The sequence below is a fragment of the Pteronotus mesoamericanus genome, unplaced genomic scaffold (assembly GCF_021234165.1).
Source record: "Pteronotus mesoamericanus isolate MK-2021 breed Mesoamerican mustached bat unplaced genomic scaffold, CSHL_Meso_final contig_169, whole genome shotgun sequence".
NCBI lineage: Eukaryota > Metazoa > Chordata > Mammalia > Chiroptera > Mormoopidae > Pteronotus > Pteronotus mesoamericanus.
In genome coordinates this window covers 29,009,312-29,026,773 of record NW_026555068.1, presented here as the reverse complement: position 1 = coordinate 29,026,773, position 17,462 = coordinate 29,009,312, and the positions used below count along the sequence as shown (strand labels likewise).

Here is a 17,462-nt window from a genome sequence, read left to right as displayed (position 1 = left end):
CGCGTGTCCGCTGCCGCCCCAGCGGGGGACTCGGAACCCTGCAGCAGGCGCGGCGGCAACGTCGGGGCGCGTGGCCTCCGTGTCAGACCAGAGCACCCCCCGTTGCTCAGATCGCGGCCCTGACCTGGAGGAGGAGCAGAGCCTGTTCATCGACGTGGACTGCCGGCACCCGGAGGCCGTCCTGACCCCGATGCCCGAAGGCCTGTCCCAGCAGCAGGTAGGACAGTGGGCGGGTCCTGGGGCTGCGCCTCGTCCGCGTGCTCCTGCTCGCTGGCTGGCTGGGGACTCCCTGCCGTCCCACCCAGGGCTCCCACACCCGCCCAGCAGGGGAAGGGTTAACCCCGCGAGGGCCTCGGCCCCGGGGCGCACCTCCCTGCAGCGTCACTGGAGAAGCGTCAGCCTCCCCGGGAGCCGTAATGGCACTAGGGCACGTGGCGGGCGGTTGTACCAGGAGACCCTGTGTGCGAAGTTCCTTCGGCTCCATTTCTGTGTTTGTTCTAAACTGCGTTGTGCCCGTTTCAGGCCCTCGACCCAGCTCGTCAGTGTTATCCCAGGACTTGAAACAATAGACGTGATTCCTAGGGCAGACCCCAGACAGTCTCAGCGCAGACCTGGGGTAGCGGCTGGGGGTCTGAGTTCTGGGGAAGGGCTGGCCTCGAGTTGACCTCTGCCAGTGTGGGCAGTGGCTCGGCCCGGGGTCGCTCCCGCCCCGGGCGCACGTCTCTGCCCGCCGCCAGGCAGGGTGGCGCGGGTGCAGGGCTGCCGGGAGAGGCTGGTGTGCTTGGCTGTCGGTGCCCAGCGGACGGAGGCGGAGTCCTGTGTAAAGTGCGCCCCTTTCTTCCGTAGGTGTTCAGGGGGTTGCTTTTGTTCTTACTCTGTGACTTGAGTGAAGAAAACACACATAGCCTGGTCAACGGTGGTTCCTGGGAGGTGCTTCCCCTGCCACTAGGTGGCGCCAGGCCACTGCGAGGGGCGAGGCGGCCGGGGGAGCCCTGCTGGGGCGTGCGTGCGTGTGGTGGAGAGCCAGCCCGATTGTGACGTCATGTTCTAGTTCCCATTTATTGGCACAATTGACTCGCCAAGCCGTTTAGAATTGATCATGGTGCCGCATGTCACTGCTGGCCTCTAAGGGGCCCCTTGCGGCCAGAAATGTGTGCCTCGCGCAGTTCCGCGGGGAACACGGAGCCCAAAAATGACGTCAGCGTGGAGAAGGCCAGCGTCCCAGGCCGCAGCGAGCCCGGCGCCTGGAAGCGACATCAGGAACTCGCTCGCTGTGGGCCCCCCCCCACCCAGAGTGGGGGTTCTGTGCGTGTCAGAGGTCTTCGCAAAAAAACGTGTGCTCCCCCTTCCAAGAGCCTTTGCTTCCCTCCAGTTCTGGAGCAGTGGCTTTATTAGACAAGTGTTTCCTGTAGCACGTTGTTTGAGTGCAGATGGGCCGTTTTTCATGCTTGTGTACACACGAAGCGTGGAGTTCAGCGTGGGGCGCGCACACGGCGGTTAGTCCGGCCTGTCACTGTTGCGTTGGCCAACGCGTCTGTTAGGGGTGCGGTGGATTCTCGTGGCCTGCGGCTGTGGCCGTTTGGAGGCGGGTTTAAGAACGCACAGGGCTGGAGCAGTGGGGACGTGGGCTCTGTGCCTGGGGACACAGCCCAGGGAGCTTCTTGTCAGCAAGCCCCACGCGGGAGCGAGGCGGCCCGGCTGACCGGTGGCCCGGCCGCTGTGTCCAATCCCCGGCAGGTGGTGAGAAGGTGCATCCTGAGCTCCATTGTCGACAGCGAGAAGAGCTACGTGGACGCCCTCACGCGGATCCTGGAGGTACCCGCACGTCGCGCGCGGGCCCCGCGCACATCTGATCGGCCTTTCCTTCCTCTGTGTGTCTGGGCCACGCGTGTAGTTAGACATACGAATCGTAAAATGCTCAAATTTGCAGGATTCTCAAAGGAATTTAAACATTGTGCCTGCATAGTCACATCACACATGAAGTGATATCAGGGAAAAGTCGGCAGGAGAAGTTCAGGCACAGGCAACCCGACGCTGTGGGTGTCCGGGAAGGGGGCTGCTCCCCGCGGGGACCTGGCCACCGGGGGCACTTCCAGAAAGCCTTCCGCGCGGCGGGGCCTGCTCCCTGGGCTGCTGTCCTTGCCGGTCCAAACCGGGGAGGCCCCGTGGCCACTCACAGGCAACCCTTGCTTACCGATGGCTCTTTTATTTTTGCCTTTAAATCTGACACATTTGCTGAAAAAATGTTCTGGAAAACAGAACAGTGGAGTCTGATGAAACGGCCCCCCTCCACGGGCAGGCGCGGCCGATGTGTCCAATCCGAAGTGTAAGCCGGGCGCTGTGGCGAGTGACCCCGGCCGGCACAGCCGGCGCCCCCAGCTCCTGTCTCTGCCCGCCCCCGCCAGCAGTACGAGCGGCCGCTGGCGGAGATGGAGCCGCGGATGCTGAGCGACCGGAAGCTGAAGGTGGTGTTCCACCGCCTGCGGGAGCTGCTGCAGTGCCACCGCCTGTTCCAGATGGCGCTGGCGAGCCGCGTGGCCGAGTGGGACGCCGTGGAGACCATCGGCGACGTCTTCGTGGCTTCGGTGAGGGAGCCACGCCCCCGGCCCCGGGCGTCCCCAGGGAGTCGGCCGCTGTGTGGGCGCTGCCCCGTGGGGCCTGCTGTCCCGGAGGGGCTCGCGGGGAGGGGGGGGGGGCGCAGGCCGGCGGGGATGCGGGGAAGGGAGTCGCGGTCGCCCTTGGCGCGCCCAGGCTGCCGCGGTCTAGCCAGGATGCCTGTCGGGCGCTGGGGTCCCGCAGAGCAAGGTCACCGCCACTCAACGCCTAACGGGGTCGCTCCGGACGTCCCGCGCAGTCGTGCTGAAGCCTGGTGACCTCGGGCAGCGTCGCGGCGACGGAGGCTGCGCTGCGTCGGGAGGGCCCGCGGGGACTCGGCGCCGCTCACCCGTCTCCTTTTCCCCTGCCTTGTAGTTTTCTAAGTCCATGGTGCTGGACGCCTACAGCGAGTACGTGAACAACTTCAGCGCCGCCATGGCCGTCCTCAAGAAAACGTGCACCGCGAAGCCCGCGTTCCTGGAATTTTTGAAGGTGAGCCGCTTTTTTCCTTTCCACGGTGGGTTTGTACGCCATGCTGGAGAAGGAGGGTTCACGCGGCCCGACGTCTCCACGCGGAGTCTCGTTTGTTACAAAGACCTGAGCGCCAGCAGTGCCCTGGGTGGGGGGTCAGCGCTAGGAACAACGGTGAGTTTTCGGGGTACGCAGCTTCAGGGAGGACCTTTATTTGTAGACGCTTAAAGTGGCTGGCCAGCCCGTCCCAAGGTCAAGGCCGGGTCTCAAAGCGAACTGTGCGGCGGGGTGGGGGCAGCAGGCGGAGCTGCCTCCCGGCCCCGCAGCTGCGACCGACCGGGGTCCTGGGCAGCGCTTCCCCTTTTCTTTTCTGGTTTTGGTTCCTGTGGTTGTCGACTCTCAGAAAGGAAGTCAGTCCTTTTGTGGAATTAACCCATAAAAGGACAGACGCTGCCAACAGTCAGAAGTGCCCTTCAAACAAGGCTCAGAAGCCGCCCCAGTCGCTGTGGCCCCGGGGGCGGGGTGGGCCTGAGGGCTCCCGAGGCGGGGACACGTCTGCAGCGGGAGGGCGGGGGGCGCGGGGCCCTGGGCGGCCGGCCGTGGGCGTGGACGGCCAGGGGTTGCCACGCGCCGCCTGGAGGTGAGTGCGGCCCCCCTCTCCCCGCAGCAGGCTCAGGAGTCCAGTCCGGACCGCGTCACGCTCTGCAGCCTGATGACGAGGCCCATCCAGAGGTTCCCGCAGTTCATCCTGCTGCTCCAGGTACCGCGGCCCCGCGCCGGCCGGGTCCCGGGTCAGCCAGTTCTGCTCGTGCGGCCGCCACGCTGGGGCTCGCACGCCCTCCTCAGGCCCGGGAATGGCTGGAAGGGCTCCCGGAGCTCAGGAGGGCACCGGCCTGCACCGGTCGTTACCACGGCTGCCACGCGGGGCCGCCGGCCAGGCGGGCGGGGAGTGGGCCGGGCCTGCAGCTGCGGGTGCTCCCCCCACCCCGATCTCCGCGCCTGCGCGGCCCCGGCCCCAGGCCTTGCCGGGCCCTTCCTGTGGGTCAGTGTGGGGCTCCACCGTGGGGCCGCGTACGGTGTACGGCGCTGGCTGCCGGCGGTCGCCTCGGTCACCCCACCCCCATCGGCTCCCTTCCCTGGACGCCCCCAACCCCCTGGCCGCCTGCCCTTTCCAGAGTCGCTGCATCGGCATGAACTCGGTTGTGCTTGGAAGGGGCCCTCCCCCGTCGCTGAGAAACCAACCCCAACGGGTTCAGGGCTCTGCCCGGAGCTGCCCTGGGGCACAGCCAAGGCCGGGCTTTTACAGGAGAGCCGCTCAGGGCGCCGGGGGCGCGGGGGTGCGGCCACGGGGACCAGGCCCACGGCTGGGGGCGGCTCCCCCTTCAGGCTTCAGAGTCAGTGGGAAGGGCCTGACCTAACGCCTGCCAGCGGGGCCTGGTCCCTCCCGGCCTGGGGACCCCGAGAGCCGTGCCGTTTAAGCAGTTAGCTTTGCTTGTGCAGGAGGAGCCGCTGACGTGTCTGCCGAGTCGTGTTCTACTTAGTTGGTGTCCCTCCCGAGTGTTTTCCAAATTCCTCCCCGAGAGCAGCTGAGCCGTTGTCCCCCTGGGCTGCCGGCCCCTGCCCCGCACGGCGGTCACCGCCCCTCCCGCCCCGTGTCTCTGAAAGGACATGCTGAGGAACACGCCCCCCGGACACCCCGACAGGCTGCCCCTGCAGATGGCGCTGACGGAGCTCGAGACGCTGGCGGAGAAACTGGACGAGAGGAAGAGGGAAGCCGATCAGCGCTGTGAGGCCAGACAGGTCGCGAAAGCCGTCAACGAGCGGCGCCTGAGCAAGGTGGGCGGGCGCGTCCCCTCCACGCTGGGATTGCTTCCCCTGTCACTAACGAGCTACCGCCCACTGCGGCCGCCGCTCACGAGCCTCTGGGACGGGCGGACGGCAGCTCCGTGGCCCAGGCGCCCCCGGGGCCCATGGAGCGTCCGGCAGGTCCCGGCAGCGAGCACGGCTTCCGCTCCACAGCCTGTGCCTTCCCCAGAAGAGGGGTTTGCGGGGCCACCAGGTCTCAGGTGGACCCAGGACCCCCAAAAGGGCTGAGAGCAGCTCTTTCCGCTGAATTGTGCTTCCAAATGCAGGGTTTCCTTTTCGATGCTCATAAGTAAAGCATTATGTGTATTTAAAACTTTTTATTCACTGTGCACGAACTAAGCGAAGCCGCGCAGGAGCCAGGATGAAAGCAGGCCCTTTGCGAAGCTGGGTTCCGGCTGCGCGTTCACAGAGCCATTTCTCGGCGGCCGTAGTCTGGCTGGGTGTCGCTTTCCTGTCCTCCTCCCTGGCCCACGGGAGGAGGTCGATGTGCGTGAGCTGTGTTACGTGGTTACGTGGGTGCTCGCACCGCTTTGGTGTTTGTCAGCAGGGTCCGTTCCCTCCCAGGCAGTGACGTTCAGTAACTTACCGTGAGAGGCTGGTTGTAATGCAGTGACGGTTCCCGTAGGGATGTACGCAGACGCCCGCATCCAGCGGCAGCGCCCGCGGTGCGGCCCGTGCCTCCCCGCCGTCCCCGCGGGTCGGGGAGCCACGCGGCACAGGGCGCCCGGGCCCCGGCGGGCGGGGGGCGCACTCGGGGAGGCCGGGGCGGCCGCCAGCGCGGGCAAGCAGAGGGCTTCCTAGGGGGCCGGCCTGTGCTAATAAGTCGGACGTCTCCGCGGCCCGTCGTTTATCTGACGAGCACGGGGGCGCCTCTCCAGAGAGCCGAGGGTGTTTGGGGCTCCGTGGGGGAGGTTTGCTCCGCCCCCGCCTGCGGTCAGCCTCAGAGGTGCGGCTCAGGGAGTGAGGCCCCCACCCCCCCCCGGTGCTTGGATGCATCGAAACCGTGTCTGGAACGCTTTCGGCTGCGACCGGCCGCTGCCCAAGCTCCCAGTGCTTGCGGGACGGGTGCCGGGAGCCCGGGACACTGCGCGCTTTGCTCGCCCGCGCTCGCGCACGCGAGGGACGCACCGTGGTGGCCGTGTCCTCCCTGCAGCTCCTCAGCAGTGGCAGCCGCTACCTCATCCGATCCGACGACGTGATAGAGACCGTGTACAACGACCGGGGCGAGGTCACCAAGACCAAAGAGCGGCGGCTGCTCATGCTGAACGACGTGCTCATGTGCGTCACGGTCAGTGCCCGGTAAGGACGCGGCTCTGCCCCCGGTCGGCGCCTCGGCTGGGCCCTCGCTCAGCCCAAGTCCCCGGGCGGCAGAGGCGGGAACCGGGCGGCCCCCGCGGGGAAGCGTGCGGGCTCGTTGGGAGCCCCGTCCGCGCCGGTGGGAACTCGGGGCGTCGGGCGATCTCTCCGTGCATGTCAGGGGGCTCCCGATCGCCCCTCAGCCCCCTGCACTCGCTGTGTCCTCGCCCGGGTCTCTCTCCTTGGCTGCTCCCCGGGGGCTGTGCTTCTTAGGGAATCAAATCGCGCGCGTTCCCGTCCGTGGGAACCAGGAAGCGAGCGTGTGCCCTTGGGCAGTCCTTGAACTCGACGCGGTTTTCCATCTGAGCCCCTCTGGCTCGTGGGGCGGCTGTCCCCGGTGAGGGACACTGAGTGAAGTCTGCAGACGTAGGGGGTTGGATAGAAGTGAACCCGAAAGCCTGCTGGGGTGCTGTCCCAGGCGGCGAGGGCCCACTCCGCCTCCAGGAGCGCTGGGCACCGGGCGCTGGGCCGTGGGGAGCGTGCCCCGCGCTCCCGGGGAGAGCTGGCAGGTAGGCGTTCGCCACCGAGAACGCCCTGGCTCACCTGCTCCCACGCGGACCTGACCCGGCCGCCTGCCGTGACGTCCCGTGATGGCGGCCGGCCACCCTGAGCAGCCGGGCCTCTCTTCTGAGAGCTGGGTCCCAGCGCCCCCTTCCCGGGACTTTGTAAAGATGGCCGTCCAGCCTGGGAGGACGCGGGGCCCCCGCAGCCCCCGGCGCGAGGCCCTCTGATCATGCAGGAGGAGGAGCCGTGTCTGCGGGCAGCTCTGTGTCTGAATACAAACACGCACATTCACACGCAGCCTGCGCTGCTGGGGCTCCGTGTCTGCGTGGAGCCGTCGCCTCTCTGCTTCCGCGTGGCCTGGAGTGACCCTGGGGCTGAGCCCGGGGACCTCAGGGTGTGTGATGGCCGGCGCCAGCGGCTCCCAGGGAGCCGGGCACTTGGTGTGAGGGGTGGCACCCGGCGCACTGGCTGTTTCTCCTGCGATTTGAGGGGAATGTGCACACATACCGTGAAGAAACGCAGGGCGTCTTGGTCGTGCAAAGTCGGGTGGGGTAGCCCTCGCCCCAGCGGCCCCGCCTGACCCCCCGACGTGTCTCATGTTGCCCTGCGCGTGTGCTGCACGTGCGACAGAGGCGACAGTGGGGGTTCCCGGGTCGCGGGGCTGTTTTCATTCCACTCCTACGCGCCCCGTACGTATTTTAGTCGTGGAAAGACTTGGTTGCATCGTGAGGGTTGCGCTGGGCAGCAGAGTAAAGGGGAAACCTCGGAGTCGGCCCCGAGACTGGCGCCGGCCGCGCCGGGGGAGTGCGCGGTTGCTGGAGGGTCCCGAACGTGGGGCGTCTGCTCTGACAGCCCCGGCGGCGGCCGGCCTGTGGCCCGCGGCTCTGGGGGGAGGGGCCTCCCAGCACGCCTCCCGCGCTCTCCAGAACAGGCGGTGGACAGACCCCCCCCGGCTCCCTCCTCTAACTGGGGGCCTCCTCGTGCAGCCGGCGGCCGCGTCGCAAGGACAGCGAGAGGCGTGGTGACCGCAGCCACCGGGTCCCCACGGGAGGGGGGTGGGGGACGAGTCCGCGCCCTGACGCCGCGGCCGTGGTTGTCCGTTGCAGCGCCCCGCACGACGGCCACGCGCTCCTCTCGGCCGGCCAGAGGCAGCTGCTGAAGTGGAGTGTGCCGCTGGGCCGCACCGCGGTCGTGGAGTACGGCAGCGCCGAGGGCCCGGCCGAGCACCCGCCCGAGAGCCTGGCCGTGGTGGCCACCGCAAAGCCGCGTAAGTGACGCCGCCGCCGCCGCACTCGCGTGGTGCCCTGGGGCAGGGGGTCCCGTCCAGGTGGAGACCGTGAGGGTGACAGCGCCCGCCAGCCACCCAGCACCGGGGGCTGCCTGTCCCGCCTCGCGAGGCGCCCCGGCTGGGGACAGGCCGGTGCGGGGACAACGAGACGTCCATCCCCGTGTCCCCCCGCGAACGAGGCGTCGGCCCCCCGACCCCGGCCGTCTCCGCGCAGGACCCCGGCGCCCTCCCGGCTGCTGGCCCTGCTCACAGGCGCTGGGGAGCATGGGTGGGGGCCGGGCGCCCAGCGCTGGCTCCGCAGGGGCCCTCGGGCATGAGCGGGGACCCGCCCTGGAGCCTGAACCCAAGGGTGGGGTCTGGGAACCAGCCCCCCGAACCCTGAAACAGCCTGAGGGGCCGTTGTCGCTGTGCCCAGAACCGGCCCGAGCGGAACGTGTGCGGTCGGGCCGAGCAGGTGCCAACGCGTGGGATTTGGCAACTGGTCGCGACGTTCCAGGAGCTGCCTGGTGCTCAGAGAGGGTCTCGAGGCGAGAACACGTGTCCTTCCGTCGTGAGGAGGACGCGCCGGTCCCCGCAGCCCCGGCCTCGTTCCCTGTAGCAGTGGTTGGCGTCTCACGTCGCGGCGCCAGAGGGGCTGGTGTGCGTCTTGGGCGCCTGGGGCCCGGCACTTCCCGGCGAGGGCGGCGGCTCTGGGGTGGGTGGTGCGCAGAGTGGGCGGGCAGCCAGACCTCGCGGCAGGTGGGGCCGCCTCCCGCCCCCACGGCAGGCCAAAGCCACTGGAGGTGCCCAGATCGCTGCACCCTGGCCGTGAAGGGAGGGACAGGGACGCTGGGGACAAGGAAGGCCACTGTCCAGCGACGCACTGCAGAGGTGGAGCGGCTTTCAGTTCGAGGGGGAGCCCGCCCCTCCGGCCAGGCAAGACACGGGCGGACGTTCAGCAGCCTGGCACCGGCCCCTCGCCCCAGGACGCGATCGCCTCCTGGAGTCCGTCCGCCGAGCACGTCCTGTGACTCGGCAGGGCCCTGGGACACGGCTGTTCGCGTCTGCCACCTGGACCCCCGCAGCCGGCAACCTGCATCTTCCCTTCGACGGCAGGGATGTCCGTGGAGACAGGCCAGTGACACAGAACCAGGAGGCACCTGCCAAAGTGGGCGGTGGCCCAAGGACAAGGAACGTCACTCAGGAGCAGGGCGGCTGTGACTCGTGGCTCGAGGCCACTCCGACCAAAGCTTCCGTTTGCACGGTGGCTACGTACAGTAAAGGAAAGGTGAAGTTCTGTGATCGTCGCAAGAGCTTTTCTCCCTCTTCTGTGAAGCTTTGTGAAAACACCTGCGGTGTAGCTGCCGCAGAGCTCGCCCAGGTTGGAAATGAGAGTCAGGCCTGCTGCGTGTCCGTGGCCGCGGAATTGCCTTTAACACGCGGTGCCGGCAAATCGTAGATGGTTCCTACTCTGCAGCTCAGCATGGAGTGTCTTCAGGCACTCGGGGACCTGAAGCACTCATGCTGGGCACGCACGTATCTTTGCGTTTCCTGTGCGCTTTAACTCGTACATACTCCCCGCACCGAGGGCGGGACCGGCCATAGAGCGAAGCACAGGTCCCGGTCACAGTTGTGAGAGTTTTAGGGTGTGCCCGGCTGCGCCCTGGACCACCAGGCGGCTGCAAGCTACTCCGGTTTCTTCGCCGTATGTTTACAATGTAAAATGTGTAGCTGACCACACGTCGCTGCCTTTAGTTTGATGACAAGCAGCTCAGCGAGCCCAGCGCGTGATGAACGGCTTGCGCCACGTGTGGCACTCAGGTCGCAGGCCCCGCCCCGGCCGGCACAGACACGGCCCAGGAAGCGGTGACTCGATTCGGCCTGAGGGGCTGCCCCCCCCCGCCCCGTGCGGCTCTGTGCTCAGGCCCCGCCTGTACCTGCTGCCGGGCCCTGCGGGCGCGGACGCAGGCGGTGCCGTAGCCCCGGGCCAGGGCCGGCCGTCCCCACTGGGGGCTTCGCAGCCCCCAAGTCACCACCGACCTGGCTTCACCGTTGTCCTTTATTTGCTTGAGAGAAGGCCCCGTGGGAGTCGTGATGCCGGGCGAGCCCCGTCGCTGGAAGTTCGGTTCAGGTTGAGCGTCACGTCTAGAGACCTCTTCCTGACAGCCAGGAACCCAGAACGTCCAAACAGCGCTCCCGGTGACAAACGGCGGGCACACCCCGGTCGCGAGGCGTCCTTACACGTAACTCGCCAGCGCCCGTCACCCACGCCGAGGTCACGGAGGACGGAGAACACCCACGGCACCGACCTGCGAGTGGGGGCGTCTCGGGGGAGGACCCGCCGCTGCGGCCGAGGGGCCCCGACCGGACCGGGGCCGGGAAAGCGACCCCGCAGGCCTGCGTGCCGACCGGTGCCCCCGCGCTGACGGGGCTGCTGTGGTTCCTCAGGGTCCAACCCCGGGTGGGGGAGGGGCACACGGGAGGGACTCTGCTGTTTCTGCAACGTTTCTGTGTGTCTATGATTATCTCAAACTAAAAAGTTACCAAAGTTAAAATTTCTAAATGCTCAAAAATACTTACTTTTTAAAACGTGGAGATTCCCCAGAGATTAGTGTCAAGCCGCCGCCTTCCCGGGTGCGCCGGCCTGGGCGCGGCCTCGGCGCGGCCTCGGCCTCAGGCGGGCGCCTCGGTTGCTTGCTCGCAGACAAGGTCTACGTGGGGCCCGGGCAGCTCTACCAGGACCTGCAGAACCTGCTGCACGACCTCAACGTGGTCGGCCAGATCGCGCAGCTCGTCGGGGACCTGAAGGGGCACTACCAGGTAGCTGCCGCCTCCGGCACCGCGTTCCCGTCCTGCCGCGGACCCGTTGCCAGCCCCGCGTGCGGGGTGACACCCGGCCCCGACCGGCTGTGCGTCCTGCCCTGGACGGGTGCGACCGTGCGGCCCGGCCCCCTGGGTTTCCCTCTCCCCCCCTCAGACTCGGGTTTCCCTTGTGACCGCCGCCCCCGCCCCCACGCACTGCCTGTTGGCCCCGCAGAACTTGAACCAGGCCGTGGCCCACGACTGGACGGCGGGGCTGCAGCGGCTCATCCTGCAGAAGGAGGAGGAGATCCGCGCCGCCGACTGCTGCCGGCTGCAGCTGCAGCTGCCGGGCAAGCAGGACAAGTACGTGCCCAGCCTCCCGCACTGCCCAGGAGCGGGGGGTTGGCAGTGGCTGCAGACCGTGGACGGCTTGGGACGGGCGGAGGGGAGGCCCTGTGACCGACGCTCCGTCCCTCCCGGCAGGTCGGGGCGGCCCACCTTCTTCACCGCCGTGTTCAGCACCTTCACGCCGGCCGCCAAGGAGTCCTGGCTGAGCAGCCTGCAGCTGGCCAAGCTCGCCCTCGGTAAGAGCCGCGTGCATCCCGAGGGCAGGCGTCCGTTCCAGCAGGGCGGGGCGTGCTGCCCGGGCCCCGCGGGGACCCTGTGTCGGGAGGGACCGTGTGCCCCAGGGCACGACGTCGTGCTGGGGAGGTGAACTGGCAGGGGGGCCCTCGGCCGCGAGGACGCTTTCAAACGGAGCGCGGTCCCAGCACGGGGGGCCGGCCGGGCGCGTCTGCGAGGACTTAGGGGCGCGGAGGGACGCCGTCCCCGTCGTTGGGGGAAACACCCGCGTCCGCCGGGGCTGTGCCGGCAGGAGAGCCAGGCCCCGTCTCGGCCTCTGCCGCCCGCTCGCCCGGGAGCCGGGACGCGGGTGGGGCTGGCGGAGGCCCCTCCTGCACGATGGGGGCGCTTCGGCGTTCCAGTCCTGCCCCCACGCGCGGCGGCCCTGTCTCTGCAAACACGTGTCCACGTCAGTCACGCTGGCGCGTGTTGATGTGCACTGACGTGCGCACTTCCGTAACGTGTACTCACGGAGCTGGTACTCAGGACGCTCGGTGTGCGTGTGTGCACGTGTGTGCGTGCTCCCAGGTGCGCAGGCTCACATCCCTGACGACAGGCTGCGACCTGAGAACAGAGCTCGGGACAGCAGGGGCCGCGGGAGCCGTGCCCGCGGGGGGCCGCCCGCGCCCCCTTCCTCCCCACGACCGGTTCCAGGCTGGACCGCCAGGGGCAGGCGGCTCGGCAGGCGGGGCGGGGCGGCCGCGCTCTGAGGAGAGCGCGTCGAGCCTGAAAATAAGCCGCGTCCTCTGGGCACGGGCTCCGTGCCCACGGCTGAGGGGCCGCTCGCTGCGGGGGCGACAGCTCACCGTGTTAGAAAGCTGCCCTCCGCGTCTCTGAACTTAAACGTCTCTCTCCATTGCTCTAAAAAATAAGTAAATAAACGATAAAAAGCAGCCCTGGGCGTTCCCGCAGCAGGTCAGGGCTAAACGCCGCCGCTCCCGCGGCCGCCCTGGGGGGAGGGGGGCAGCGCTCCGGCCCCTCCCCGCAGAGCCGAGTCGCCTGCCCGTCGCCGCTGACCCCGCTCCCTCCCCCGCGCGGGCAGAGGAGGATAACCACATGGGCTGGTTCTGCGTCGAAGACGACGGGAACCAGATCAAAAAGGAGAGACACCCGCTCCTCGTGGGACACATGCCGGTGACGGTGGCCAAGCAGCAGGAGTTCAAGGTGACGGGCGGGGGGTCCTCGTCCCGCCGGGCAAGTGAGTGACAGCGGGCGGCGGGGTCCTCCTGCGCCGGGGCCTTTGGCTGGAAACCACGCGGGGTCCGCGGCTCATAGCGCGTGGGGCACGTGCGGGGCGCGTGCCGCCGTGTGCGGCCGTGTGGGGCGGGCCCTGGGCGGAGGCCTCGTGTGGCCTGGAGTGTGTGCTCTCTCCAGGGTGGTGGTCTGTTCGCGGCCTCCAGCGTGGCCTGGGGCGTGCGATGTGCCTATAAGAGACGAGCGAGGCCTCGTTTCTCGCTCTGGTCTGCGGGGGGGTGGGGGGTCCCTCCCGAGGTGGGGGCGGGAGGGGAGGGGGGCTACGCGGCCCGAAGGTGCGCCCCAGAGGCTGAAGCGGCTCCCTCAGGTGTCTGCTCCTAAACGTTTGAGACTCGCACCTTGGCTTTTCCGTTCTGATGTTGGGTGAGCAGGGACCCTAAGGTCAGACCCCGTCACTTGTTTAGCCCATGACATCCTGGGACGCCTCCTAGTCCCAGTGTCACGTGGCCGGTCCCTTCTCGTCCCCTCAGATCGAATGTGCTGCCTACAACCCTGAGCCCAGCCAGGCTCGTGTGGGCCGGCCAGATGCCACCGCCGCGGCCCAGGGCTTCCTGTGGGTGAGTCGCCGTGGCCTGTTTTCCCGCAGCCTCGTGGGTCAGGGTCTGCCCAAGGGGGAGGGGGCAGAGGCCTGGCGATCTGGCGTGGGGTGCTGGCCCGTGTGTCCCGGGTCATGGGTCTGACTGTAACAGTCACCGGCCCCGGTCGGGGTCTGTCGCTGTTGGGGAAGAATCAGAATTCCCAGGGACTCACGTGTTGTTCCTCTAAAAGTTGGCCAGGTTAAATTCAGTGCGTACACAGCCAGTTTACTAGTGTGAGAACAACTTCGATAGTTCCTCAGTTTGGGTGGTTCGAACGCAGGGCCCCCCCACCGCCCCCGCCCTGGCTCCCCAGCTGCCCCCGTCCCAGGCTCTGCTGGCTTTTTACCACGGAGACTGAGCTGCGCAGTGAATGTGTTCCAAACGCTGCACTGCCAGTGGGCATTTCTGGGTGCCGCCAGCCCGGGGACCCCTTCCGTGGTGCGTGCCGAGGTGTCCTTGGCCCCCCTCCCCCAGGACCCCGGCGTCCTGCACGGCGGCAGGGCCGCGGTGGGGCTGGGGCTGGGGCTGCTGGGAGAGGGAGCGGAGAGGGCCTCCTGGGCGGGGTGCGCCTCCCCTCCGGCCACAGGGGAGGCGCAGGCGCGTTGCCCCCAGGGTCCAGGACCGTGAAGGAACGCGTGGTTTTGGTAACTGCGCCTGTAGCAGCGCCCCCTCCTGGCGACCCTGCCTGTCCCCGGAGCAGAGCGGGCGGCGTGTCGTCCCTCCCGGATTGGCTGTCAAAGCAGGGAGTGTCTCTGTAACAGGAAAATCACAGCGAGAATAAGGAGGGTGTCACTCCCTGCAAAACTGGCTGAACGCAGAGCCACCTGGGCGGAGCGACCCCCAACCGGCCGCGCCCCCGGCCCCGGCCTGCGGCCGGCGCTCCCCGCTGCTGCTTCTGTTCCCCAGACCGACGCCCTCCCCCTCGCAGAGAACTCCACCCAAGTGCGGTGGCAGGGCATCGGCGGCCCCGGGTCAGGGGACGGCGCGCCGGGCAGGGAGGCTTCCCACCCTCGGCGTCAGGCGTGCGCCCGTGACCCCGCAGGTCGGCAGCTGCACCAGCCAGATGGGCCAGGTCGCCGTCGTGTCCTTGCGCCCCGGCCGCCCCCGGGTCGCCGAGTGCTTCAACGTGGAGGCGCGCGTCCTGTGCATGGTCCACGTCCCCGCGGGGCCCAGCCCGGCCGGGAGCGCGCGGCGTGTCCCCACGGTCTGCCTGGGGACCGAGGAAGGAAGGTGGGTCGCAGTCCCCAGTGCAGCAGCCCCTTCCGCCTGAGGGGTGTGTGCGGGGGAACGGAGGGGGCAGGGGCCCCCGGGTCCGGGGTGGACGTCGTCGCGGTCTGTGGTGTCACCGAGCCCCGCGGACACAGCCTGCAGGGAGGCTGAGGCGGCGTTCCGGACGCGAGTGTCCAAGTCCGAGGAAGGATGAGTCTCTTTATAACCCAGGGTTTTTCCTTTAAAATGCAAGAAAGAGTCAAAGTGGCAGAGTCTTCAAGAGGCAGCTGGAGTCGGTAGAAGGCCCAGGGGTGCGGGCAGGGCCGGCGGGAAGGCCGCGGATTCGGCAGCAGGCGCCAGCTGTCCCCGCACGCACGCACGCAGGCCCGGCCGCGGTGCTCACGGCTCCGCCTTCCTTCCAGCATCTCTGTCTACAAAAGCAGCCCGAGCGCCAAGAAGGTGCGGCTGCAGCACTTCTTCGCCCCTGACAAGGCCGCGGTCCTGAGCCTGGCCTGCACGCCGCGCCGCCTGTTCGCCGGCCTGGTGGACGGGGCCGTGGCCGTCTACGCGAAGGCGCCAGGTGAGGGCCGCACGGGCGGGGCTGCTCTGCTGCCTCCCGAGGGGAGCCAGGGCTTGGCCTCCTCCCAAGCGTGCGCGGGCCCCACCCCATGGCGGGCCCCACCCGTGTCACCCGCGGCAGGTCTCCCGTCGCCCCCCACCCGGGGTCGGGCGTCAGCAGGTGCTTGGGGCGCACGTGCGGCCTCTGTGGCCCTTCCAGAGCCGCCGCCCGCCGGCTGTCCCGCCCTCATCCAGCCGTCTGTCTGGGCCTCCGCGCCCAGAAGGAGCCGAGGCTCAGGGTGACGCGCCGAGCGTGGGCCGTGCCGAGCGTGGGCGGGCCTGCCGACCAGGGGCCGCACCCTGTCGCCGGGCTGCCGGGGACACGTGCGCGTGCGGAGCTCCGGGCCCCAGAACCGTCCAAGTGCCGGAGTCGCGGGCGATGCTCCGGCCGGCGGTGCTTACGACCACCTGCGTCCTTTGCGTCCGGTCCCCGTGTACGGGTGGCGGCACACGCATGAAGCTGAGAGCGAGGTTTCCGTTGCAGATGGATCCTGGGAGTCCGAGCCTCAGGCGGTGGTGAGGCTGGGTGTGCTGCCGGTCAGGAGCCTGCTGACCACGGAAGACGCTCTGTGGGCGGCGTCTGGGGGCCAGGTGTCCATCATCGGTGTGGAGACGCACACCGTGCAGGTGAGTGGTGGAGAGGCCCGCGTGGGGACGGAGCCCCCAGGGGCCGCCGGGGCTGGCCGTCCCGCCTCCACACGCGGGCCCCTCGGCAGCCCCCGCCTCAGGCTCAGAGGAGGTCCCTTCCAGGTGTGGCTTAGAAAATCGGGGTTATCTAGAAAATCCGACCAACCCTTGTCTAGCCGGTTACGGGGAGAGTGTCGGTTCCCTGTGTACGGTAAAGGCCGTGCCCAACGGGAACGCGGCAGAGCCTTCAGGACGCAGGGACGCAGGGGAAAGGTGGAAGCGCCTTTCAGACCAGGGGGTGAACGGATCCTTCGGCGAAGGGCAGGGAGACGCGGCCCCTTGGGACGAGGGGGCCTGCGTCAGGCCCCAGCTCTGGTGTTCGGAACGTTCCGGGGGACGCGGCGTTGAGACACAAACTCAGAAAAAGCAGCACGGTTTTGGTACCACGTGGGGGGAGACGGGGCGGGCGGCCCGTGCGGCGGGTGCCCCAGCAGGGCGAGCACGTGGCTCGGTGGTTTTAGAACCTTTGTCGCTTGTCGTGTGTGCATAAAAATGTGTGTAAGTTAAAAATCCGTGAGATAGGTGCTGTACGTTGCGTCTGGGACTAAGGGTTACGTTGTGTTTTCAACGTAAGGAGAATTCTTACTGGGCTTTAAAAAGAGAAAGCAAACTACCAACCTGTTCAACAGATACGAGTATGGAAAGGCAGCTCCCAGAGACACGAAGGGCCCACACTCACAGGCGTGCACCCAGACGATCCACTCAGACAGACGGGCGTCTGGGTGTGCGTGCGCCGCCCGCCCCGTAGCCTCATGAGGAACGAACAGTGGCTCACAGAAATGAGGAGCCGATTTCCGGACGGGCCCCGGGAGGGTGCTGGCGTGCGCGGGGCAGGGGCTCCCGGACCGGCCGGTGCGGGGAGGTGCGGGGCTGGTGTCCCGCGGCACCTGTCGGCTCTGAAGCCACACGGCCGTTCCTGGCAGCCCCGCCCCCCCCACCAGGCGTGTTCTCGACAGCTCAGCTCACACGCCCATCGCGACGTCGCCCGCTCTCACAGATAACTGGAAACACCCCCGTGAGCCCCGTGGGGGGCGGTTAACGAGGGGCGTGCTCCCCCCGCCCCCCACGGCTGTGAGAGACGGGAGGGTGCCCTGGGGGCGGGGCGGGGCCGTCACCACGTGACCACAGGGACGGGTGCCGGCTCTGACCAGCCAGCACCCTGCGTGTTAGCGGTTGTGGAGTGTGTGCATGCGTGTGTGTGTGCGCGCCGTTTCTACGGTGCAGAAACTTATGAAAAGACAGACAAAAGCTGCCACTTCTAAACAGGGGAGCGGGGATGGCAGAGGACAATTTTGGTTTTCATTGTCCTTTTGAAATTTTTAGTCGTGTCGTATATTACTTTTATTATTAAAATGGAATTTTTAAAAAAGTACCTAGTAGAGGAAAACGTAGCTTTTAGTAGCTGTTATTTATTAGTGCAATAAATTACCATTTGAATAATTTCAGGCAAGAGCCAGAAAACACATTTTTAGTCTGTAGTTGGGTTTCTTTTCACAGAAAAGAAAACATAATATAATGGTCTTTCTTTAGAACGTTTCTGCAAAGACAGTGCCTCGGTGTTTCCGTAATTCACACCCAACAGCTGCAGGGCGGTTTTCCTCGTGGTCACCAGGGCACGGCCGGGCTGACGGAAC

General features: G+C 67.5%; 1 protein-coding gene across 1 annotated transcript in view; it reads left to right on the top strand.

The window, feature by feature from the left end:
* The window catches only part of ARHGEF10 (Rho guanine nucleotide exchange factor 10), a 42,091-nt gene that overhangs the window by 19,220 nt on the left and 5,409 nt on the right, over positions 1-17,462 (top strand). Inside the window, exons 10-25 of the mRNA XM_054565853.1 lie at positions 111-217; positions 1,738-1,815; positions 2,406-2,585; positions 2,971-3,087; positions 3,734-3,826; positions 4,732-4,902; positions 6,086-6,231; positions 7,899-8,059; positions 10,764-10,879; positions 11,097-11,224; positions 11,345-11,445; positions 12,525-12,646; positions 13,207-13,293; positions 14,357-14,544; positions 14,946-15,103; positions 15,626-15,768. Coding sequence (XP_054421828.1) covers positions 111-217; positions 1,738-1,815; positions 2,406-2,585; positions 2,971-3,087; positions 3,734-3,826; positions 4,732-4,902; positions 6,086-6,231; positions 7,899-8,059; positions 10,764-10,879; positions 11,097-11,224; positions 11,345-11,445; positions 12,525-12,646; positions 13,207-13,293; positions 14,357-14,544; positions 14,946-15,103; positions 15,626-15,768 — 2,096 coding nt within the window. The remainder of the gene's footprint in view (positions 1-110; positions 218-1,737; positions 1,816-2,405; positions 2,586-2,970; positions 3,088-3,733; positions 3,827-4,731; positions 4,903-6,085; positions 6,232-7,898; positions 8,060-10,763; positions 10,880-11,096; positions 11,225-11,344; positions 11,446-12,524; positions 12,647-13,206; positions 13,294-14,356; positions 14,545-14,945; positions 15,104-15,625; positions 15,769-17,462) is intronic.